This window comes from Danio aesculapii, chromosome 22 (assembly GCF_903798145.1).
Source record: "Danio aesculapii chromosome 22, fDanAes4.1, whole genome shotgun sequence".
Taxonomy (NCBI): Eukaryota; Metazoa; Chordata; class Actinopteri; order Cypriniformes; family Danionidae; genus Danio; species Danio aesculapii.
The window spans coordinates 8,295,117-8,322,364 of NC_079456.1; the positions used below are offsets into that span (position 1 = coordinate 8,295,117).

Here is a 27,248-nt window from a genome sequence, read left to right on the forward strand (position 1 = left end):
AATGCACTTTAATCTTCAATTAAATCTGACTGTTTTCTTTCGCATTTGGAGTGGTGGCGCTTCTAAGTAGTTAGTTTGACGTTTTACCCACTATATGTTGTTTTCACCTGATGTCATTGATGACACACGAGACGAAGTGGTTCTTCTACATAGAAATCGCTATCAGAACATCAAAATGTTTATGTTTTATGTTGTTTATATTGTTTAAATCTGCCAAAATAAGAAATGCCGAACAGCTTTTATAGACTCCAAAAAGTTTTTGCTCATAAGGCGGGGAAAGTTCAAGAATCTGTCGGAAAAAAACGGAAGAAAAGGCGGCATGTAATAAACTTAACACATCCATGTGTGCAAACTTTGAACGCGATAATTCGTTTGACGGCACCAATAAAGATTACATACAGGCCTAGATATGTGTATAAATATGTTAATGTGTTGGATAAAGATCAGATACAAACACAACCACACATACGAAATCCAGGAGAACATAAATAACGTGGCCTGCCATCTAATCGCTGCAATGAAATCTCCATCTTGTTTTGTAATAATCGTTTTGGTGGAATAAACAACCGCAACGTGAAGATCGAGATGAAGCAGCGATGAAAGTTTGTTGATGGTAAGTTCATCGAGAAAACAAAAAAAGATTGCAACCCTTGCGACAAAACTAGACAGTTATTATAATATAGCTCTTTTCCCCCTTACAAAAATAAATAAATAATAATGTATCCCAGGGCTATTCAATTAGTTTGTCATGAGGGCTGGTTCATGAAAAGCATCCCAAACAAAGAGCCGGAGAGATATGACTTGCTATATGAGTGATGACACAACAGCATATAAGAGCTCATATGCTGTATTTTTCCTTAAGACACCCACGTTGGCTTTTTCTACATTAAAATGTTAATATATTGTATTTTAAAATTACAAAACATCACTGCATTGTACAATAGACTTTTTTTTTTACACAAACATTCAAATGTTTTATTTAAAAGCACAACAAAAGAATGCTTTTTCTATATTCAGACACATTCATATGTCATGTTTTATACTGCATAACAATTATGGATGAACAATTATAGATTTTATTTGTATGATTTTATACTCTAAAGAATAATCCTGGTTTCACGGTTATCACGTCTAATGTAAATTCAAGCTTTATATTGGGTAAGTACATAGCTATTTAGATAAATTGTTGTTGCCATCTGCGTTCATGCATACATAATCATTTTAATAATAATTCATATTATTATATTCATATAATAAAACATATTTTTTGTTTACATTGCACTGAAAGGCACACACAACTCTCACCGTGAGATGTTTTCTACTGCGTGCACTCGGAAAGACGCAAGCACGTTACTCCACTTGTGCGCGCAAATTGGCATATATTCTTACATTAGAAATAACAAACTTGCAAGCGGAAAAGACGTGATATGGGAACGGCAGCTGCTATAGCTAATCCGGTGTGCGTGCGAATTAGCCTCGGTGTACACACTTGGAACTTTAAACTAGCGCACAGTTGGCAACTTGGCATAACTTTCTTTAATCGCAGCAGTTTCGTTTTGTTCCGTGCAACAGAAATGCGGCTTAGAAAAGCCTTTACAATTAAATGCATTTGCATGCAAGTCTATGGGGCGAAAAGTACAGTGTGAGCGTGGCTTTATGTGTTCAGTTTACAAGCATGTATGAGTACTTAAAATCTGGACGCATCTGCGCACAAAAATCGAAACAACAATCCTGAATGAGAAAATATTTTATTTACAAAGTGATATCGCCAACTACTGGCCTGGCATAGATATTACAGAATTTTTCGGTCAATTTAGTCATATCATGTTAACAGATAGTTTAGACAACATTATCATCTTCATGATAACTCTTAAAAAAAGAAAAAATAAATTAATAAAGTTTTTTAAGGACATTATTTTTGAGTAAAAGTAAGAAATTCCCATATATTGCAATATTGTGGATGATGCAACAAATAATGTCAAGATTCATCATTTGGTTCAAGATAAAAACTAATTAAACAAATTGTTGTTTGTCACAAAATGGCACTAAGCTGCATAATTTTATTTGTTGTGTTAATTTAGGTTTTAGATAGGTGGCACAGTGGCTTAGTGGTTAGTACTGTCACCTCACAGAAAGAAGGTGGCTAGTTCGAGTCCTGGCTTGGCCAGTTGGCATTTCTATGTGGAGTTTGCATGTTCTCCAGTGTTGGTGTGGGTTTCCTCTTGGTGCTCCGGTTTCCATAACAGTCCAAAGACATGTGGTATAGGTCGCTGTAGTGTATGAGTGTGTGTGTGTGATTGCGAGAATGTATGGGTGTTTCCAGGACTTAATTTGTGCCGGAACACGCTGGATCCGGATCCGGCACCTCTGAAATCTGATCCGGAACCTCATTTTTCCGATCCCCCTCCTCAACCGCCCTCCTCCCCCATCTGCTGTTCACTTTCACTTTCTTGCGCGACTCCCCAACCCTCTTCACTTTCGTCCGCAAGACCCCTCCACCATCCAACGCCTCGCCAATACACCCCCCCCTTCTTCACTTTCATTCGCAACAACTCCCCCTCCGCCCCCTTTCTTTCCACTATCATGCGCGCGACCTCCACATCCTCGGTTAACATTCTGGATCCAGTACCCCGATCTGTTCCGGGACCTCCCAATTCACAAATTAAGCACTGAATGTTTCCCACTACTGGGTTGCAGCTGGAAGGGCATCCACTGCTTAAAACACATGCTGGAATAGTTGGTGGTTCATTCCGCTGTGGCGACCCCTGATAAATAAGGGGCTAAGCCGAAGGAAAATGAATGAATGAATAATTTCAGATACAAAACTTGGTGTGCCAAGTGCCAAAAGTGTGTGACATTTCATTCGCAACATTTTCAGCTCTATTTAACAAAACTGTAATACTACTACTACTAATAATAATAATAATGATTGTGACTATAATTGTTATATGAAATTTACATACCGTTACATATAGTATGGACTTAACTCCATTCAACCAGCTTAACATTTAGATTATGTTGACCACGTATTGGATACTGTAAACAAATAGTCCTCAGGTTTCACAACACATCTCTATAGACATCCGATTAATCACATTTAAAGGTGTTCCCACAGATTACAGACACCACCCGGTCAGTTCAAACGCTCAAAACCAGTGAGTTATTGTCCAAACGCTGGCTTTCATCCCCAGTTGTCTGGATTTTTTCATTCAGACAGAGTCCTCGACTAATGACTGGTTACAAATGCGGTTTCCAAGCACATCCTCATTGAGCACACAGAGGAGCACACAGACGGCTTTATCACACTTTTCCCCTTTTAAACATCTGCCTAATGATAATTAAAGCACAAACAAAAGAGCATGAGGGAAATCACACAGCCGGCCACAATAAAACTCGCAGATGCGCCTGTTAATGAATACTATATTAGCAGATCATCTACGACACTGAATGAACTCACTTTTTCGGGCCTTGTTAAACTCAATCCTGGGTTTATAATTAATCCTAGCTAGTCAGGCTTTACACCGTAATGCAGTCTGCTGGAGATTGTGTAATGAAGCCGATACCTATTAATTCTGGGGGTGTTTTAAAGTTCAGATATACTCGCAAAGAAATTCAGAAGTGCTCAGAGGACGTATTATACATTCACATCAAATTCAACTTTTTCCAACTTTATACTTTTTGGACTCATAAATTCCAAGTTAAAGGGCAAATCTGATGAATGTTGGATGGGGATTGTGCTGATAGCCTGTAAAAAAAGCTATAACCAGAAATTGATTGCTGCCTGAAATAACAGAAATTAGAGATTGCTTTGAAGAGAAAAAAAGGGATGAAAATGGAGAGGCTAACAATGAATCTTGGGTTGCAGTCTGAGAAACGTAATGAGTCATGGAATGGGTGGATTATATTCTTCCAGAGCTAATTAAAACACTGGAATATTTAATGAAGAGGAAAGAAATGTTGTGAGAGGAAGTAGGTGTAATGAAGAAATAGTAAATTTCTGTAGTTTTTTTTTTTTAATGAGCTGAAAAGACTTTAATAATCATTTGTCTGATTAAGGAAATGGTATTAATGCCAGACTAAATATAGATACTGGTACAACTATGAAGAGGAGAAAAACAGTGCGAGAATTTTTTTCTTGTAGTTTGTGCATAAGTATTCAAAACTCAAACTCCATCATTTGTTTGATATGAAGTTGGTTAAACCACATGTGCAGTATGAAATTATTATTATATAAACCTGATTAGTTTTAATTTGTAATAACTAATTTCACTTGTCTTTGTCATTGTTATGATCACCAGCAATTTAGCGTTTGTGGATCTACACATCTGCCAATTTACCGAACTATAAATCCCATCATGCCCAGCACTCACACACCAGTTCTAGATCACCCCTTGATTTCACAAACACAGCTGCAGATCATCCTCACTGATTACTTGGACTATTTAGGCACCACAGACACACTAATTCTTTACTCAGTATTGCCCTCGTTCCCATGTTTTTCTCTGTCTGGCTTTTGATTCTTGGATTGTTTTTTGGATTGTGATAACTTTCTGCCTGCCCTGACCTTTGCTTATCTTTAGATTATATTCTTCCAGAGGGAATTAAAATGCTGGAATATTTAACGAAAAGGAAAGAAATGCTGTGAGAGGAAGTGTAGTGTTAGGTGTAATATGAAGAAATGATAAATATCTGTAGGTTTAGTTTTTTAAATGAACTCTGTTACATTAATAATCATTTGTCTGATTGAGGAAATGGTGCAAAACTCTGAAGAGAAACGAGTTAATTCTTTTGTATTTTTCCACTTGTATTAATGCCAGACTGAATATAGATATTGGTACAACTATGAACAGGACATTTTTTATAATTTGTGCATAAGCATTTAGCTCCATACTTTGTTTGATATAAATTTGGTTAAACCACATGTGCAGTGTGAAATGATTATTATATAAACATGTTTAGTTTTAATAATAAAAAAGTTTTAATTTGTAATAACTAATTTCACTTGTCTTTGTCATTGTTAAGATCACCAGCAATCTAGCGTTTGTGGATCTACACATCTGCCACTTTACCGAACTACAAATCCCATCACGCCCAGCACACACGCACCAGTTCTAGATCACCCCTTGATTTCAAAGACACAGCTGCAGATCATCCTCACCGAGTACTTGGGCTATTTAGGCACCACAGACACACTCATTCTTTGCTCAGTCTTGTCCTTGTTTCCATGTTTTTCTCTGTCTGGCTTTTGATTCTTGGATTGTTTTTTTTTTTTGGATTGTGATAGTTTTCTGCCTGCCCTGACCTTTGCCTGTCTCTTGGATTGCCCTTTTGGATTGTCTTTGCTATTAATGTTTGGATCCTGTTTTGACCCCTGCCTGCTGATAGTGGTGGGCAAAGCGAGGCTTTATGAAACACTGAAACAGTCGAAGCAAATGTGTTGAAGAAATGTAATGAATCATGGAACGGGTGGATTATATTGTTCCAGAGGCAATTAAAACGATGGAATATTTAATGAAGAGGAGAGAAAGTAGTGTTAGCTGTAATATAAAGAAATGATAAATATCTGTAGGTTTCGTTTTTTTAAATGAACTCTAAAATTACATTAATAATCATTTGTCTGATTGAGGAAATGGTGCAGAATTCTGAAGAGAAGTGAGTGAATTCTTTTGTATTTTTTCTCTTGTATTAATGCCAGATGTAATATTGGTACAACTATGAAGAGGAGAAAAATAGTTGTTAGAAAAAGTTAACCCATTTAATCCCTATTTGTTTTTCTTGTAATTTATGCATATGCATTCATAACTCAAACTCCATGCTTTGTTTGATATAATGTTGGTTAAATCACATGTGCAGTCTGAAAGTATAGATTTTTTTGTTTCTGATTTTTTTTACACGTGCTGTTTAACAGACAGAAGATTTCTTTCAACACATTTTTAAACATAATAGTTTTAATAACTAATTTCCAATAACTAATTCCATTTGTCTTGGTCATGATGACGGTACATAATATTTGACTAGATATTTAACAAATTTTTATTTAGGCAAGTCATTGGACAACTGTAACGGTAGGATACTCGACAACAGAGTTAAGGATCCACATGCAGTTTATTGAAGAGAAATCATGCAGGCGATGGTCAGAAACAGGAGCATAAAGGTAATCCAAAATACATAGTCAAAATATAGACAGGGGATGGCTGACATGAAACTAATGTTTTGACACAGTGTCGAAATCCCGAGGTGCAAGTGTTTCGAAACACTGCATTTTAGCATGATCCTTAACACCCAGATCATGTGACTAAAGTGTTTTGAAACACTCAGGTAAAGTGACTGAAGTGCTTCAAAACACCAGATCACATGACTAAAGCGATTCAAAGTGTCAATCCTTTCAGAAGCGTTTCGAGACTTGGCGAATCTCTGTTTGACTGGCAGGGTCAGAAAAAAAAACCCTAGTAACTGTGAGTAACTGCTGCAAATGGCCCGAGTTCGAATCCCGACTTGTACAAATACTCTTAAATTATGACTTGATGTATTTTGATGTTACTTTTTATGATAAAAAAACAATATTTGTTCACAGAGTGTTCATTCAGATGCCGGACCAATGTTAAAACAAAACATGTTACAAGTACAGAGCATTTAAAAACTAACATCTATAGCTGCATCACTCTGAATTTGAACGCTCACTGCTTCACTAAACCACTTGAAACCTCAACTCTTCAACGTGAGGTTTAATACCTCCACTTGGTCAACTGAACTGCGATACATAAAAATGACCACTAGAGACCACATAGAAATGTTTCGAAGCTTGGACACCTTTGCTTTGGCTGATCTAGTGTTTCACGAAGCCTCGCTTTGCCCACCACCAATACAGACAAATGGTCAGGCTAGGCGGCAAAGAATCAAAACGGTAAACAAGACTGGGATCAAAACACTGCAAGACAAACAGGGAAAAGCACTTTGTAAAGTTTGTGAGAGAAACAAGACTCAGCAACGTGTATGAGAAAGTGAGTGGTTTAAATACTCCAGATAATCAATGATCAGGAGTTTCAGCTGTGTATGTGTGTGTGTCCTAATGACTATCAGCTGTGGTGACCATCATTGATGAGTACAAAGAGTTCTGGGAGTTGTAGTTCAGTTCGGTTCAGTGGCTAAATTGTATTTGTCCATCTGCAACTTCTCGATCGCTGGTCATCATAACAACAACAGTGTTTTGTTCTGTAGCTGATCGAAACAAAAGTCATTTCTTAGGGGGGGGGGGGGGGGGGGGGGGGGGGGGGGGGGGGGGGGGGGGGGGGCTAATAATAATAGCAGAACCAATTTTAAGCACTTTTTTTACAGCCAGATATTAATAAAAAACGTTTCTCCAGAAGAACAATATAATAGGAAATATGGTGAAAAATGTTATTTATCACTTGGGAAATATTAGAAAAAAGAATGAAAATTCACAGGAGAACGAATCATTTTGTCTTTTTTTTTTATAATTATTTTTTTCATGGTTTTTACCTTTAATGTATAGGACAGTAGAGGAATGTATGGGGAGCAGAGAGAAGGGGAAGAATCGGCAAAGGACTGCGAGGCGGGAATCGAACTCGGGTCGCCGTGAGCACCAAAGTACATGCGTCAACGCACTAACCACTACACCACTGGTGCTGACGAATAATTTCGTCTTTAAATGTAACCTGTTTTGCCCATGAGATAGTTAAATATTTTATTCAAAATTATCTTTTTTTTCCATTCAAAAGTTAATAAATAATCTCTTGCCCAAAGGCAAAAACAACACACAATCATGACCAGTGAGATTAAAGGGGCTAAGAAAGGAATAATATGAAGACAAATTAAATAAATGAAAATACCCATATTGGTTATTAGTGTACTTTGAGTCAGATCTGCCATCTTCATGAACACTGTAAAAATATCTGTAAATGAGCAGTTTTCCATATTTTGTGCTTCATGTTTTTATTTTCCCCATTTATTTGTGCTTTTGAAGTGCATTACGAGACCTTAATCTGTCTTCTGACAACTTTTAACCTTGAAAAGTTGGAAAAAGTGACTTTAATTAACGTTAAAAGTGATATATTGTCTGTGTTGGCATTGTATATATTACGTAGCAAAAACCTTGTATTAAACTGCCAGTACATTTTCTGCAATTTTACAAACTCATTTCCTAATGCTTATACATTATACTATTTCAAACTACTAAAATGTCAATAAAAATCACTTTATTAAACTGTAGAGTTGAATTTTCATCATCAAAATTGGACTGAGCAGAGATCAACATCCCATAATGCAATTGACAACCATAAATAAATGGAAAACATTGGTCTAACTGAGGAAATGCTGCAAACATTTGGAGCCTAAAACGATTTCTTGCATTTAAACCTGAAAACAAACCTTTTTTTTCAGTAAAGTTTATAATAGTTTATAATCCACTATAAATCTGGAGTTGTTTGCCACCATTCGACATTTATAACAATCGATTTACCATTAATTTAATAGGGCTCTGTATACGATTGGCCTCAGGATGCTACAGTACGCGCCTGCCAAAACATTTTACCACTGCATCGTTTCTCTATCGTATACTCTTCTAGTATCCAATGCAGGGTTAGCAGGGATCACAACTCAGGGTTAAAAGTAATTCAAACCCGTTTTAAAAAAAGTGACACGTGAATTAACTCAGGGTTAAACAGACGTTAGCTCAGGGTTAAGCACACAGTATGATAAAACCTGAGAGAGAAGCAGTGCAGAGAGCAGCGTATCTGCAGGAGTCTGCCATTGTCAGGACATCCAGACAGCTGCTTTGTAATTACGGAGAAATGCAGTCAGCCGCGGAGGAGATTTCAGGACAGCGTTCAGCGGCTCGGAGGATGTGATTAGATATCTGAGACCTCTGAGAGCACCTGGCGGCTGGAGAAACTGGAAGCACGAGCAGAACTCCTCGGGAAATCACAGCATTATAAAAACAATCTGGGTAAATGTCGGGCGGTGACTCTGGCAGGTGTGAAGGGTTTCCCATCTATCCCCCCTCTGTTTTCAATTACAGCGGCGTGGAGAGGTTAAAATGGTCCCGAGACAGACTCCAGAGGGTTTCACTTCTGAATCTGGATGCGTCTCATCACTACAGCCAAACAGAATCTCTGGACCTTTTTTTTTTTCCGTTTTAGTGCAGAATTTTGTGAAAGATTTCTGCTGAATGCTTTTGAGAAAATATGGGCTAAAAATACTTTTTATTTTTATTTAAAGGGTATCTATTAGGCAAAAATCACTTTTATAAGGGTTTTAAACACAGTTGTGTGGCAGCAGTGTGTGAATATAACCAGCATCTAATGGTAAAAATGCATTAATTCTATATTTTCTAATCTCACTTGATAAAAACACTGCAGAAACACTTTGATTGACATTCTCCCTTTGTACGTGTTATCAGAAGGGGAAAGCCCCGCCCATTAGTGACTATCTCTCCTTTATTAGCATAGAAAGCCCTGAGTCAGAAGTAGCCATTTTAAATCTGCTGCTATGCTGACACATAGGCATTTTAGCTCCACCCTCTTTGAACATCTCATTTGAATTTAAAGCGACAGTTACCAAAAATGGCACAATTGGCTCAAAGCCTAAAAGGGGCACTTTCAAAGAGTTAGTTCAAACATTTGTTGTGCGGTATTTTAAGCAGATTTTTCACATACATGCCAAGGTTATTATAGTTAACCAAAATGAATGAAAAAACAGGAACTAGAATTAAAACAAGCATTTTCGTTAACTGGAATAAAAAAAAAACGAGTTTGTTTTTTTTAAATAAGAACTAATTGAAACTGTATTGTATACATACAAAACTAACTGAAACCAACTACAATTATAGCAAAAATGTCCTTCGTTTTCATCTTTGTAAATGTATTTAATAGACTGTAAGCCTTCTAGAAGTAAATCTATTTACTTTGCGCTGCCAAATGTTTGACCTGTACGGCACCTCAGAGTCTGAAATCTTACTGCTGCCATTGGCTAGACCAAGTCAGTCATCCTCGCTGTTGCTCCTGTGACAAAAACAACGTCTGGACATGACAGCAGCACAGTGAATTAAATACGAACAGAACAGCAGCACAGAACATTAAATACGACCCGAGCAGACACAAAATTATTAATTTAACACACTTGTCTCCAATAATGGGTTTTATTTCTCTATTAGTGATCGCGAACGAATTGTTCTTTTTAACCGGATCTTCTACTGTAGGTGAACCGGTTGATTTATTTGAAATGGTTCAAGTCTCCAGTAACGTTAAGCACTTATCCACAAACAACTTACATTTTACATGCCTGATACCCCCTTCTGACTCATAATAAACCAAGATACACTGAGTTATTCAGCTATTAGAGCTGTAGACTGAGATCAGATTTGATAAGTGGTGAACCGATAATACTGCACATGCGTGATTCAGTGAACCGAACACACAGTACATGACAGTCTGCTGTGACTGAACTAAATCTGGCGAAACCTTAGTTTATTTTATAACAGAAAGTCATAATGGAATTTAAATAAGTGAATCATGCTTCAGTTGGGTTGCAAAACATAATTGTAAGAAACTTTTTCAGATCATGGTGATATTTTAACTGTCTGAAATCATGATTGCTGACTACATATTTTTGATATGTTGAGGGCGAACTTTGGAAGATTGAAACAAACTATCCGGTTCACGTTAAAGATTCAAACTTCCCATCACTACTGTGTTAGACGCAGCCTTGCACACATATTTTACTTAAGGCTGGTTAAAGATGGTTGTGTTCTTGTGTCTAAAAATGTAGCCCATCTTTGGTTGAGTTTTATTATACAATATTTGTTCTAATGATTTTGAATCTTGAACAAATATCTTAATTAAAAAAAACTACTAAAACTAATACTGAAACTAATAAAAACTAAACAAACTAAGCAATTTCAAAATAAAGCAACTAATAAAAACTAAATCTACCTCAAATCTACCCAGAACTAATCTAAAACTAATTAAAACTAACTGAATTTGAAAAGTCAAAACTAACCAAAACTAATGAAAAATCCAAAACTATTATAACCTCGACACACAGTAGGGATGTCAGAGGCTTATTTAATATCTTGTAAAAATAGGCATAAGTCTTATCTATATCAACAAAAACATAAAATATTACTAATCTCCTAAACATTTGAACATTTACATATTGTTAAATATATAACAAAGAAATATTTTTAAAATCTTAACAAATGTATATTTTGATACGCATTTACATAAGTGAACAGATGAAATGACAGGGTCAACAATCTGCAGAAGTCTGTTTTTTGAAATCAGCTTTATTCTGTAGATTTCTCTGGGCACAGATTCTGTGTGGGTCTCCTCATCACATGTGATTGACTTGCAGTCTTGCATCTGAAATGATGGTTTGGATATTTGCAGTTCTGCAATCAATGGTATCCAACGTAACGTCACTTTCTGCATCTCGAGTGCTCAAAACTGATTGAACTTTAGCAGAAAGGTCATTGACGTTTTCTCCTCGCAGCATTCTGACCTTCAGCTGGAAAACATGCCCTGTGTGTGCTGCTGTCATGTAGCTTGCTTTTTTAAAAGAAGGCTTAAGCCCTATTCGGACAGGCTGTTGTTTCTTATGGGGACGTCTGTGAAAGAAAAATCTCCCGAGGTCCTTAGTTATTTAACACAAGCTTTCGGATAGGACAGGATGTTATAGTGGCAGTGTTGGGTAAGTTACTTCAGAAAATTAATTCATTACTAATAGGCTATATGCACACAGACTTATTTAATCAGGCAACCCAAGGGCTTCTGGTGAACTGTCACGTCTGAGATCTGATTTCTTTAAAAAGCAGCGATCTTCACTGCCTGTTTGATATACAATATGAAGTGGGTCTCAGACCGGACAAGAGGCATTGCATTAAATTACATTTCCCCCCACCATGTCTTAAAATTAGGACAGTTTATTTTACCCCAGTATTTTCATCGGAGTTTCTGCGCTAGCCTGTTGCTACTGTCTTTCATTTCGTTTTACGCTTGAACAACTAAATGAATACTTAAGTCTATTCAACTGAATGTATTGTAATTACATTGCAACATCAATGCTGTAAAAACAACCTTGTGAAATTGAAAATAGTCACATTAAGCGTTCACCGGAAGTTTATCATTGGCTTTAAACCTTTAAAACGTCCTCGTCTGTGTGAACTGCGCTTTTTTTTAAATTTACTGGTAAAGTCGTTCCGTAAATTTTCCAGATATTTACCGATAACACTGTGTGAAAGGGGCTATTATATATGGCATTTAGGCCGTGAAAACTCTAATGGCGGATGGCTGCTTCTCACTCAGGGCTGTCTCACATTATCATTAAAGCACTCGGTTAGATGTTAGTATTTTTTATTTATTAGGGCTATCAATATAACATAGTATCTTGATTTTTTTGTGGCAACTCTATATGAATACAGGGATGCCCATATTGATACATCACCAATATTTCATTATGCTATTTGATTGAATAATAAAAAGAGTAAATTGATGGTGAATTGCAGTAAATCAGTTTCTTTACTAGTGTTTTTTCTGGTGAGCGGGTCACCTTCAGCACACAGTTAGTCAAATAAAAATGGTGGCATCACAGTAAGATACATACAACATTTATGACAGGTTTTCATTTGACCATTGATCAGCTTGGCAATACCATGTTGCATAGCAGCACTAAAACTGAAGTCAGATAAAAAAAGGATTTCGAAGTTAGAAATTGCAACATATAGCAGAATTTTACAATATATTACAAGGCACAATAATATTGTATCATGACGCCAAGTATCATGATAAAATTGTATAGTGGTGACTCTGGTAAGTCACACCCCTAGTATTCATATGTGGGATCTAGGGGTGGGCGGTACACCGGTGTCATAGTCATCCCCGGTGTGACATTGCGCCACGACATGGATTTTCTAATACCGTCAATACTGTAATAAATCAATTATGCGCCTTGAACAGCTGCATTTACATCAATAATAGCTAATTCTAAATAATAAGGCATTCAATTTTCTTCAAACGTTCAGTTGTGGTCTGAATACATGTCCTTATACTACAGGGCTCGAAATTGCAACCATTTTGGTCGCATGAGCGCCCGAAATTTAATCTATGCGCCCTCATAATATATTTGGGAGCATTTGTGTGTCTGAATATAATGAACAGGGAGCTTTTGTTACTGCAGGAAATGCAAACGGCTGAAGAGTGAAAAGTTCACAGGTTTGCAAACATCACCTAAAGTTATAATAATAATAATGGCGCAGATGACAGCGATCATGACATGAGGTAAATGTTGATCCGCCAGCTGAGATCAATCGAGTGTTTTCGGTGAAGGTGCCCGAATCTCGATGCATTGCATTCACCGCGTGTTCAGCGCAAATGTCCGCTAAATATAAAATCTAACACTGTACACATCTTCGTCAAAGAAACTCGCCTTTACTAAGTTTACACTGAAACTACAGATCATAACAAAGAGCGGAATTGCGCTGGTGGTCATCGCGAGAATCCTGCTCTGTCTGCTCATTAATTGGTGCGGCTGACTCTCCTGCTTTAATCCACCAACACAGAGAAATGAAGATCAGCTCATAACGAGACTGAGCATTTACAATGACCCAAACCAAAACTTTTAAAGAGTGATAGAAGTGAGACTTTCTTTAGTCTGTTCTTCCATGAGATGTATATTATTTTGCTATTTAAAGTAATACCATGATATTATACCGTCACTGTTCAAAAGATGAAAAATACAGTGATATTAATTTTAGGTCATATCGCCCACCCCTAGTGGAATCCTCAAATATCATTTGTGAGATTCATTAAAAAATGAGCTAGATTCACATGGGTTGGTGTCAGCATTTACATGATCATCATGGCAACAATTACAACCTGTTACAGTTGACCACAACACAAAAAGGCGGCTTTTAACAGTTAGTCAGTGATTAACAGCCTGTACACAAAACTTCTAGCACTTTCTAAAACCCAAAGTGCAACTGTACAGTGCATTTCAGTGGTCATAATGAATTTAGAAATGACTTTTGGATGGATATCCTTTGGAAACTCAGAGATGGGGACTCTGATTGCAATTCACATTACCACACAACCTTGGTGTACTTGAGGCAGACTATCTTGTGGACTGTTGTATTTGAGTTTGAGGGGTAGATGGTAGTGGTAGATAGTGGTGTTCTTGTGTTAAAAAAAGTAGCCTATATCTTTGGTTGAGTTTTATTATATAATATTTATTCTGATGATTTTGAACTTGAACAAATATCTTAATTTACAAAAAACTAATACTGAAACTAATCAAATTAAATTAAAACTAGCTGAATTTGAAAACAAAAAGAGGAAATAAAAACTAAAACTAATGAAAAATTCAAAACAATATAACCTCAATACACACTCGGGATCTCAGAGGCAAGCAAGACCTTTTATTTTTGTTTTAAAAAAATGAACACTTAAAAATGAAAGGGAACCTACTATGGCCATTTTTGTAAGATGTAAAATAAGTCTCTAATGTCCCAATGTGTATGTGAAGTTTCAGCCTAAGATACCCCATAAATAATGTTTTATAACTCTTTGAAACTGCCCCTTTTAGGTGTTGATGCTAATCGTGCCGTTTTGGTGACTGTCGCTTTAAATTCAAATTCAACGGTATCTCTGTGAAAAACTGAACGTTGGTGTTTGTCAAAAACAGTCTGTAATTCACGAAGGAAAACACAGAAAATCTGTATTCCGATGGCTGTAAAATCACCAACCACCTACTGTAAATGATGAAAACCCCCTTATGTCCCCCTGAGAAACCATTAGGCTTTAGTCTAATAGTTGTGTTGATTTGGTTTTTACGGTGTAGTGTTTCCGTTTACGGATCTATTCCAAAATCTGCTGACCTCCCTAAATCAAGAGCATCAGAAGACACCATACGCATAATGATTGCTTTTTAAGATTCCCAATTTCGTATCCTGCGGTAAATATACGATCCAAAGTGAACAGTAATGAGCCCTAATGAAAGCATACGCCGGGAACGTCTAGACAAACATCCCCTCTACTATCAATCTAATAATATAAAACACTATAACTATAGTGCTATATCAGTTATGCTACTTATTAGCATTTTCTAGAGCTCTAACAAGAGAGAACGACAATAGCAACGCAAAGGTCATGGGTTTGATTCCTAGAGAACTTTAAGCTGCTTTGGAAAAAAACATCAAAGTGCAATAATTTGTTGAGTAAAACACTGAACACACATCTGTTTAGCTGTGCCTTTACTGAATGAGCACTGTGCTACGTCTTTCTTTTATTCCTGTTTATGTAAATCACTTTAAATTACCATGGTGTATGAAATGTGCTATATAAATAAACTTGCCTTGCCTCCATTACTCCATTTAAATCAAGTCAAACATTCAAAAGCAGTTCTTATATTAAGATAGCTGTCTTTAAAGGTAATAAACTTTATGTTTTGGAACAGCTAAAGTGAACGCTAACATGTACGAATTTGTATCGATTCTGACATTTGCGTTGAGCTTTTTGACATTACTGATGCTCATTTAACAGCTGATTCACAGTCTGTTCACTTTAACCTGTGGATTATTATTATTGATGCCGCGGCAGTCTAGCAAACACATATTAATCCTAAACTAAACCTCCTAAGCAGATTACTGATGTTTAGACGAGGCTGAGGGCCATGCTGATATTATGCAAATCGGACTGGAAGTGTGGATTGAATCCTAAGCTTTTCAGCTGGAATCATTTAGCGTTTGGTTGGATATCTGGAGTGTAAAAAGAGAAATATCTGAAAAGAGCTTTTATTCCTCAGAGACTGAATGAATCCAGACAGATGAAATGCAATTATCAACTTAATCTATAGTTTATTAGCAAACTAAACCAGAAATCAGTGGTGTTGGAGAAGGTCGGTATGATGCATGGTTATTTTAGTAAACAAAAAGACTAAAACTATTAGCTATTAGTTAAAAACATTCTGTTTGTCAACAGAAATAAAATGAACAAATCACAATAAATGAAACACTAAGGGTGTTTTCTCACCTGTATATCTATTGTTTTGTTCCGAAACAGGGATTATTGTTTAATTTTAGTTTCTAAATGGACCAAAAAAGTTAACAAGTCACGTGCGAGTAAAATCTCCTCACATTGGTCAGAGTTTCAGGGTTTATTTTTCAGGGTCCCACGGATACTGCTTAGCTGTCATATGTTGCTATTTTAATTTATGACGATGATAATTAAGACATTATAAGCAAAAACGGTGCGCTTTAATTTTGAATGGTGACACCCACAGACATCGTCACCAAATAGAAATCTAAGAGGTTAGACTTTCTCATACAGAGCCTCATTTCAGTTGTCAAGGGTTCATTCTATTGAATCAATTAACCGATTGCCCATCATTTTTTGTAACATTTAATTCGTTATTTTAAAACAAGAATAAGACATTTAATAAGTTTGTTTTCATTATTAATTTTGAGGTTGAAAAAACGATGGCTAGAATTTTGAATGTAGAATCCCTGACCGATTGTTTTGGCGCGTTCAGAGTGCGATTGCTGGATTCACATATGCCAAACGAACCAAGCTAATGGGGTAAATGTACCAGGTTTCAAAACAAACATCTAGATGTGAAAGCACCCTAAAACCAACAAAACAAAAAAACATCTTCTAATTTTTCTTCGTTTGTCAACATTTTTGTAGCTAAGCATGTTTAACTATGCATGTATTAATATTAAGAAGATTGTGACTTATACAGAATTTTTACTTTTATTCATTGACATTGCATTTATCTGGTTTTTGGATTCAATGTTCATTCAAAAGTTGTTTTATTTTAATTACTAAGAGGTTCGCACAAGATTTATTGTACATTATAATGTAAACTTTGCTTTGCGCTACACTGTTAACCCTACTAAACTGTAATTAGTAAAGCTGCAACTAAAAATATGAAAAAACAAGTAGAATAACAATTCACAAAAAATAAAACTTATCTAAAATCTACAACTAACACAACCATAAATAAAACAAACTAAACTGAAATTTAGAGCAAATTGTAAAAATTGTATCGAATTAAATCTAATATAAAACTGTAAAACTAAAATACTTTGGTATGATTGGCTCTCATGTAAAAGTGAGGAGTCGTTTTAGATTATTAGGGTTAATGTGTCGTACCTGTTTCTCCCCACACAGGCAGGTATTCATCCTGCTGGATGTCCAGCATTATCTCCAGGCCATTTCCCATCCCTCCCTTCGTGGTTATCAGCAGTGGTCGGCCGTCCTGTCCAGAGTTGAAGGTGTAGCATTTCCCATAGCGCGTGAAGATCTGCAAAACAAACAGACTTTGGGTAAGAAATGGTGAGGTACAATCAAAAAATGATGTTTGCTCAAACTACTTATTTAAAATGAGCTGAAACTCATTCTTGAGTTTTTTTTGGGGAAACTTGATTAATTCATGTGCAATCCATTTAAATTTGTAAAACTAACATGTTAACTTAATTCCTTCATGTTGTCCCTATACAAATCGATCGTGTTGAACTGGGCATTAGGGCAAATGAACAAATGCAAATGTTGTGCGTTTGATTCCCAAAGATAAAAACTGATCAAATGTATACTTTCAACAAAAATGGTAGTTGCTTTGTGTAAAACTAATGTACATTTTATTTTAACTGTTAAGATAGCTTAATTTAGATGTGCAAACTTGTTGCCTTAATTCATTTAGGTAATCTTAACCAGTGTGTACAGAGCTGAAAAGTTCAATTTATGACTTTGAGACCTTTCTTTTAAATACCAACTTATATAAAATGTAAAACCACCAAACCTGCAATGAAAATATATGCGAATACTTATATTGATCTGTGTAAACTATAAATAAAAAACTAGCAAAATCAGTGGTATCATTCACATTCAGTACATATTAGACAACTGAAGAAATATTAAAGCCACAAATGTTTTATTTTAATCACTGATTCATTGAATCATTCATTCTGATGATTTATTCAAACCTTTAAGAATGGATCACCGAATCACAGACTCAAATGATTCATTTAAGAACAGATTTATCCATAAAGAAGCACAAATGAGAGACAGAAATGTTCAGCTCTGACTTGAACTACTTTTTATTGGAGAAACAGAAACAAACACAAAAGTGTCTATACTGTACATTTACATAAGCACAATAGTGTTAATACATTTAAATTGTTTGTTTAAATTCAGCCCATTTAAATTGTTTGCAGCAATTTTGCAGAAATCTTTTTTTTTTCAGTGCCAACGCAACGCTACAGTACTAATAATGCAAACCACTTGTGTTGCTTTGTGTTGGAAAAATATTACTCGTCCTTCCATTGGACTTTGGTTGAGAAACCTAATAACATCTTTGGCTCTTGAAAAGCTCACACACTGTATGTAATAAGAAAAAATCCTCTGAATTTGGTGATGTCTGGAAGGTGTTTCTGAACTTTGTGAAAACTGGATGTATTGAAGCAGCTTTGGAAGTCTGAAGTTATTTTTAATGATTATTATTTAAGATTTTTTTTTCCCTAAACCTGTCTGGTTTATTGGGGTTTGATTTATTGTAAAACATTGTAAAACTTAATAAAGACATGTTATATAATAATGCAAACTACTAATATTAATAACAACACAAGACAAGCAGAATTCTGCTTAAAGATTCCCTAAAGCTGCATTAATTATCCCAATGCTGATCAAACGGCCATGAATAATACATAAATCCACTAATAATACAGTTAAAATGTTCAACGGGTGCACATTTCTGAAAGCCTTTGGTGCGTTTTTATGGAGGCACTTCTTTTAAATGTCAACACGAGCATATTCATTAAAGTCCGAGTTAAAAGGTGCTTCAGAAAAGCACCCGGCCGCACTTCCTGCTGCTTTCAGCGTCTTACGCGGCGACTTTCAGGAAATCGTTTGATTAATTATAGAGCATTTCGTGACATGATCTATGCCAGGGCAGAAGGGCTCGTCCCACCCGTCTTAATTGAAACTGAACTAATGGACATCTAATCTGATCACAGACCGCCGGATATGGAGAACGTGGCGTCTCAGAAACACAAGCGCTCCTCGCTGCGGGAGAAGCTGATTACCATCGCAGACAAATGAGGAAATTTCAGCGGGGAGGAAATGAAACGGCCACGTTATTAGAGGAGCTGGTAACGCAATAAGAAACTGGCAGGAGCTCTCCGGGGAATCACACCTGAGAAAGAAATGCAACACGTGTCTCTATTAAAGAGATAAAAATAAAGAAAAATCCTCTTCATTTGCTCATCCACAGGTCAGCCAAGACGCCTTTCTTTCTTCAGTAGAACTTTACTAAAGATTTTGAGCTGAATCTGTGCTCTTTTGTGATTCATTTTATGCCAGTAAATGGTGATAGGTTGTTTAGATTAAAAATAAACACATAAAAATGAGTCCAAATCAATAGTCACGGCTCTTGATGACACACTGAGGTCTTGTGAAGAGAAATGATCTGTGTAAAACGGCATTACAGTATGTATGTATATATATATATATATATATAGAGAGAGAGAGAGAGAGAGAGAGAGAGAGAGAGAGAGAGAGATAGATGGATATTCAACTGTTTGTGTGTGTGTGTGTATATACAAATATATATACACACACATAAACAGTTGAAGTCAAAATTCTTAGCCCCCCCCATGTTTTTTTCCCCCCAATTTCTGTTTAATGGAAAGAATTTTTTTTTTCAGCACATTTCTAAACATAAGTTAATAACTCATTTCTAATAACTGATTTATTTTATCTTTGCCATGATGACAGTAAATAATATTTGACAAGATAGTTTTCAAGACACTTCTATACAGCTTAAAGTGACATTTAAAGGCTTAACTAGGTTAAACAGGTTAACTAGGCAGGTTAGGGTAATTAGGCAAGTTATTGTATAATGATGGTTTGTTCTGTAGACTATCGAAAGCAAATCTAGCTTAAAGGGGCTAATAATATTGACCTTAAAATGGTTTTTGAAAAAGTAAAACCGCTTTTATTCTAGCCGAAATAAAACAAATAAGACTTTCTCCAGAAGAAAAAATATTATCAGACATACTGTGAAAATTTCCTTGTTCTGTTAAACCTCATATGGGAAATATTTAAATGTAAAAAAAAAAATCAATTAAAAAAAATATATATATTCAAATTTCTGGGAATTACCGCCACAAAATCAGTCAGTTTTATCGCGAAATATCACAAAAAAAATTGCGAAAAACTAGGGGATCTTATTAGCATTAATCCACAGCCTGGTTTATATTTGGCGCATATACGAATGTAGTCCTGTTCTTTAATGACAAATGAGGGCTGGTATCTATCAACAAACGGTGTCACCTGACCTCCCGTCCAAACATACTCTCGACCATTTGTCATCAAAGCAACCAAAATACATTGGCACGTTTGACAAGACTGTGGTTTAAAGCTAAAAATAATGTACATTTCTTACACAGACCAATCATTTTGTTCCAGTGTGTCATCAGGAGACATGGCTATTGATTTGGACACATTTGTATGTGTTTTTTTAGTCTAAAAAGACTGTCACCATTCACTGCCATTATATGAATCACCAAGGACAACGGATTCAGCTCAAAATCTTCGTTAATGTTCTACTGAAGAAAGAAAGGCAGCAACATCTTGAGTGACATGTGCACAAGTATGTTTTTATTTAAAGGGGAACTATTATGCACCTTTTTACAAGATGCAAGTCTCTGATGTCCTTAGAATGTGTATGTTAAGTTTAAGTTCAAAATATCACAAATAACGTAATTATAGCTCTTTGAAACTGACCCTTTAAGGCTTTGATCCAATTGTTGTCGTTTTTGTGGCTGTCGCTTTAAATTTAAATGAGATTGTGCTCTTTTCAAAAGAGGGCGGAGCTAGAAATGCCTGTGTGTCAGCATAGTGGCAGATTCAAAAACAAGACTAATGTCCTTTGCTAACGAAGGAGAGATCATCACTAACGGGTGGGGCTTTCCTCTGATGACACGTACAAAAGAAGAATGTCAATCAAATAGTTTCTGCAAACTGTTTTTATCAACTGTGATTATAAATAATATGTTTTTCCCATTAGAAGCTGTTTATATTCACAGTCTGTTGCCACATGTCTGTAATTAAATGTTTAAGGAAATGTTAAGTTTTGGGTGAACTATAACTTTAATATTTCCTTCTGTTTAAGATGCAAACATCTCGACGCCACTGAATGACGTGTCCGATATTAGTTTGTGTGAGCTGAAATGCTGCAGACTTACAGATGAATAGTTGAGTTCATCAACCAGATGGGGCTCTTTTATAAATGTACATATTGGTGAAAATTGGAAAAAACAACATATAGATTCTGTTCTGAGTTCTGAATGTTTCTATGAGATTCCAGACATTTATAAGTCAATGGCTGCCATACATGCTTTTAAAAAATTTCAACACTGAAACACTGCATTGAAGGAATTGTGTTCAAAATGAATGGCACAAGGTCAACTAACAAAATAACCTCAAAAATGTATATAAATGCACAATTTTTGATTTCACGTTAATATTATTTGGTAGTTATTTTGAAACAGTTTTAGTTAATAAACTCTTACCACTTTTGTTTCAAAGAGTATTGTAAGGACACTCAGAAATAAAGGAACAAAACCTGATATAACTATAAAGAGGCAACAAATTAAGAGTTTGGTGAGGCAAAAGTCAGAGTTAATGGGTTTATTAGTGAGAATTGTACCTTAAAATTAAGTAAATATACTTTGAAACGAATACACTCTCAAATTAAAGATAAAAAACCGGTTACTGATAGGGATGCTCATAATAACTGAATTACTGTTAACCGAAAGGATGTGTTTTTAAATTAACCAAAATGAGCATCTCTAGTCACCAGAAACTTTTCGAAAGGTACACTTTTACACCTAACAGGTCCATGTTTATACCTTTAGAGGTACTTATTGATACCAAAAAATTACAAATGTGATACAAAAGTGCAATTTTTGAAAAGTTACCACCCCAGTGAAGGTTTTGTTCCCTTTTAATTTGAGTGTATTTGTTTTGGTCACACTTTATTTTAAAGTACAATTATTGCTATTAACCAGGGGCACACTTAGTGATTTGAGCTTCCTAAGAAATTCCAGGTATGGCACCCCAGCATTGAAACTCAAAACATTCTCTTTCTCTATATATTTTTTCTCTGTAAGCGCTCATCATCTCTGACAGGTGTTTCGGCCAGAAAGCAAGAACACGGAGTTAGCTGCGTTAATTTTTTTCCCCCCAAAATTCTCCCTCTTGCACATTGTACCTGCCTCTACCTCAGCTCTACTCTGATCGCTGGCAGACTGGTAGTGTCTTCAACATTATCTCAGCGTCTTTTGAACCACTCAAACCTCGCGCATGTGCAATACTGAAGTAACATTCCACTTTTCATGGGGGTCCCTGGTTTTGAAAAGAAGTAATAATGTTAAAATCTTAACGATTATAGACGGATTTTCCAACATATGATAGAAAATGTATAAAAGAGCTATATAAATAATATAGGCTTCTCGGCATTGGTTGGGGCCTCCTTTCCTGGGGACCTAAGCAGCTGCTTACCTCACTTATTGGTTAGGTTCATCCCAGCTATTAACAAACCCATTACCTATGACTTTTGCCTCAATAAACTCTTAATTTGCTACTTATCAATAGTTAGTAAGGTAGTAATTAAGCTTAAGTATAAGGTAGGATTAGGAATATATAATAAAAAATGCTTCTAACAATCAGTCAATATATTAAATATATGCAGGTTATAAACCACTAGTTAATAGTGAGAATTGGTACTTAAACTACAATGTTACTGTCATTATATTTATTCATAAAATGCCAAGATATCAACACATTTATGAAAAAAATACCTCGTTAATAGTCCCATAAAATTAAATGAAAGTTTTTTAGATGTTAGTATTGTATCAGTATTGTTACATTTTAAGATATCTATAAGCTAGTGTGCTCCAAAACAGAGACAAAATTTGCTTTAAGATATAAGACTAATATAAACACGTAAAGCTTGTAGTTTGTCACTTTCAAATAAATGGATCAATAATTTTATTCAAGTCACCTTAAAACCTCAGTTTGAATTGAATTGAATTGAATTTTATTTGACAGATTTTAGACAAGCTGTACAAGTATCCCATACATTTTGAAATAAAAACTGTTGAGGATAAAAACACAATAAAGCCCTGAGCTTGTTTCCATTGTGGTCCTCGCTGTTAAATAAAACAAAGTATGGCTCCAAAATACCGATGATGCATAAAACAGACAGTACCTCATACATTTTAAAACGGGAACAAAATAATTCACAAATACATTCCTTCATTCATGAATTTTTCTTTTCGGCTTAGTCCCTCCATCAATCAGGGATCGCCACAGCGGAACGCACCATCAACCTATCCAACATACGTCCCACGCAGCAAGTTGCCTTCCAGCTACAACCCTATACACAATCCGGTAACATATAAAATAAAAACATCCTCGTCCACCATGCAAACTAATTATCCTCATCAAACAACCATCTTTTGATTACTTTTTTTAACCTCCTTAAATCTTTTATTTCCTTGATGGATTTTGGTAATTTGTTCCACATGATTGCACTTGTGTATAAAAACATATTTTTCCCCACTAGACTTCTAAATTTAAATAAACAAATATTAAAATCCCAACTCCTAGTACTATATGAATGCTGTTGCCTCACCATTTGAAAATAGTTCACCAAATAACTAGGAACCACATTATTAAACATTTTACGTACCATTCCCAGTTTTAAAAAACATACTCTCTTACTAACAGTTAACATGCCTAATTTTTTAAAAGACTCTTTGTGCAAATGTGCTCTAGGATGAATTCTTTAAATTATTCGTACTAATTTATTTTGTGCCTTTTGCAATTTTTCCTTCATAATCTGTGAGCAGCTACTATACCAAAAAAAGGTAGCATAATCAAAATGGGGTTGAATTAAAGCTCCTGACATCAATTTTAAAGAATGAACATCCAACAGATCAGCTTGCCTTGCTAAAAACTTAATTTTTCCACATATCTTCGTAAAAACCTTTCTTGCCATAGCATCACCTGATAATTTATTATCTATTAAACATCCCAAATAATTTACAACATTTTTCGACTCTATTTTCAATTCATTAATCCTAACTACAAAACTATCATCTTTCTTTAATTTCACTTTTGAAGCAAATAAAATAGCTTCTGTCTTACCTATGTGCAAAGAAAGTTTATTGTCTAAAAACCAGTTATACACACCTTTTAACTGGAAACTCATGATTTCTTCCAGGGCCCTTTTGTCTTGATGAGATACTAAAATTGCAGCATCATCAGCATAGAGATAGAGTTCCTCTGAACATGCTATTTTTAAATCATTAATATATAAAAGAAAAAATAAAGGACCTAAAATACTTCCTTGAGGAACTCCACAATTGATTGATAAGGGAGTAGATAATATACCCTTTATGTCAACTCTCTGGCTCCTATCATGCAGATAGGACTGAATCCACTTTAGAGACGCTTTATCAAACCCAATTGCCTTTAATTTATATAATAAAATTTGATGGTCTACAGTGTCAAAAGCCTTCTGAAGGTTTCTCATAAAATCTCATAAATTCCAATCAAATGCTCTCTAGTACCTGAAATGCCTCGCCCCCTTCAAGACGCTTTTCATTTGGTGCACTTGAAGCGATAAAACAAAACTATTGGCTGTTTTTTTAAAAAGGGTGGAGCTACACTGTCCCACCCTCTTTTCGTGTTTCGGTTAAGATTACAGGAACACATTTCAAAGCACGTCATGGGACCTTTAACATATTAGTTTAAGTACCAACTCCCAAAATTAACTTCCTGCCTATTATTAAAATACTAAATGATACCTACTCAATACCTAAGCCAAACTATTAGCTTAATTATTAAGCAGTTAATTAGTTGTTTATTAAGCTAAAAGTTTGTTAATATCAATAATTGTGCCTTAAAATAAAGTGTGACGAAAAACTTTGATCAACAATTTTATGCAGCAGCAGTTTCGACAAAAACATCTACTAATTGCTAGCCTTTTCTTCCTATCACCAATAACCCCCCCAAAGGGAACTACAACTATAAATCTAACTATTAAAATATACAAGGCATGAAAATATATAAAATCCAAATAATGTCAAATGTTAAACCTGACCTAGTGATAGTAAACTGGCCCCAAACTCTCTATACTGACTCCCGTTCAGCAGCTCATCCTTGTAGTTATGGCCTATTTCTCAAAGCCTCAAGACCTGCAAACCGACACAGGGTTTTTATACATTGAAAAAAATGGATTTTATCACTCAAAAAAAAATAAAGAAAAGAAAAAAAGCAGCATCCACGCTAATGTTTTTAAAAGCTCTTCCACACAAACATGTTAGAATAATCGTTCCCGTTTACCATTACCGACAATAAGTGCTCCGGAGCTGCTTCCACATCCAAACTACTCCTGATGACAAAACAACATATACGGAGCGCTAAGCATAGAGACGCGAGGCTGTTGCCAAGATGAGTTGCTGTGTGGTTACCATGGCGACACTTGAGTAGTTAGGGTGGTGTTGACCTTGGGACGCAGGAGAGAGTTGACGTTAGCAGAAGCATTGTGGAGCCTCTCTGAGAAACTTCACAATGAAATCCCCTCAGCAAGGCCACCGGTTCATTAAAAGCGGATAACTACTTGTTATTTTGAAAGAATGGTCCTTCATGACGGCCTTAATATGCTAACAGTGCTTTTGAAAAATATTTACAAGGTCCAAAAGGGCCCCACAAGCCGTTCCACAAGGAAAATGAGTCACATTTTACGTGCTCCACTGGAGTATTTTCCAGTTGTTTTGAGGACAGACATGGATTTCTTTACTTGTTAACGTACAAAAGATGTACTTTAAATGCCTGAGGTTTAAGTATTTAAGTATTACAGGTTTAAATAGGTCAGGTTTCTTTCTAGCAGTTGTAATACTTACGTTTCAGTGAACTAAATGAATTGATTTAATTGAATTATAACTTATTTAGGTTTTCAGTGCTTTGAGAGATAATGAGGACATATTCTAACATAATTCTGACATACAGAATTGTTTGGCTATTTTAATAGACTATTGATTCTCATAATGTAATGTGATGGGGACGCTGACAAAGGAAGTGTGGATCCAGACGCAGGTTTATTACACAGAGATGGTCAGGCAAGCAACAGTCAACACAGGGACCAAACAGATGTAAACGGGCAATCCAGAGTCGTGTTCGATAAACAGGCAAAAGGCAGGCAGCATACAACGTAAATACAACAAACCAAACAAAGCAAGACTCTAACAGAGAAAGGCAAGGCAATCTCATTGTAATGTTCACAATGACAGATAAACAATCCATAATGATCCTCTGGCTGTGAGTGCGTGCAATCAGCGGAATGAGGAACAGGTGTGTGTGAGTGGTGCATGACTGGATCTTGTAGTACATATACCGGCGGATTTGTAGTTTATTAGCTAACAGCGTGTTTTGTGATCACAACCCATAGATTACCGGTTTTTGCTAAAAAAAAATGGATGAAATTCATCTGAACGATGAAGTTTACATCCTCAGTTATCTGAGCGATAAATTAATGATCAAGAAAAGTCACTAATCATTTTACTGTTTAATTTATCTCAAGTTTATTTGGATAGCGCTTATCACAAGAGTTATTGTTTCAAAGCAGCTTTACATAAGGGGCACATTATGGCATTACAATCAAGTTTAGAAAAGTTAATGGTGCAGTAAACAATCCATACAATCGTTTTACAATCGCTTGTAAAACATGGAAGACATTAAACAGACTCTCAGTGGTCATTAAAAATCTCATGGCACCTCTCAGCGTGTAAACCCTGGTATCCTGGCCAAATTATCCATGACCTCCCAATCACCCACATCCACCGAATTGGCTCTAGCACGGTCTCTCCACTCCCCCAATAGCTAGTGTGTGGTGAGCGCACTGGTGCCGTTCTCCTTTGCCAGCCCATCGCATCATCCAAGTGGATGCTGCACACTTGTGGTGGTGTGAAGAGACCACCGCCCCCCTGGCCATACACAATCAATGTGCTATATAAATACACATTACATTACAGTACATACATTACAAAGTTTTGTTTACAAATCTATACTGGGTTTACTCCCATCATATCTACAGAACCACATTTGTAAAAAGCCTGTTCTTAACTATAGCCTTCGGTCACAGGATGTTTATTTACTGTCTGTTCCTAAAGT

The 27,248-nt window shown here is 35.8% G+C and overlaps 1 protein-coding gene across 2 annotated transcripts in view; it reads right to left on the reverse strand.

Moving 5' to 3' along the window:
• Positions 1-27,248, reverse strand: part of asic1b (acid-sensing (proton-gated) ion channel 1b) — a 387,101-nt gene that overhangs the window by 57,852 nt on the left and 302,001 nt on the right. For both annotated transcript variants that reach the window (XM_056447323.1, XM_056447322.1), the window contains one exon: positions 17,163-17,313. In XM_056447323.1, coding sequence (XP_056303298.1) covers positions 17,163-17,313 — 151 coding nt within the window. The remainder of the gene's footprint in view (positions 1-17,162; positions 17,314-27,248) is intronic.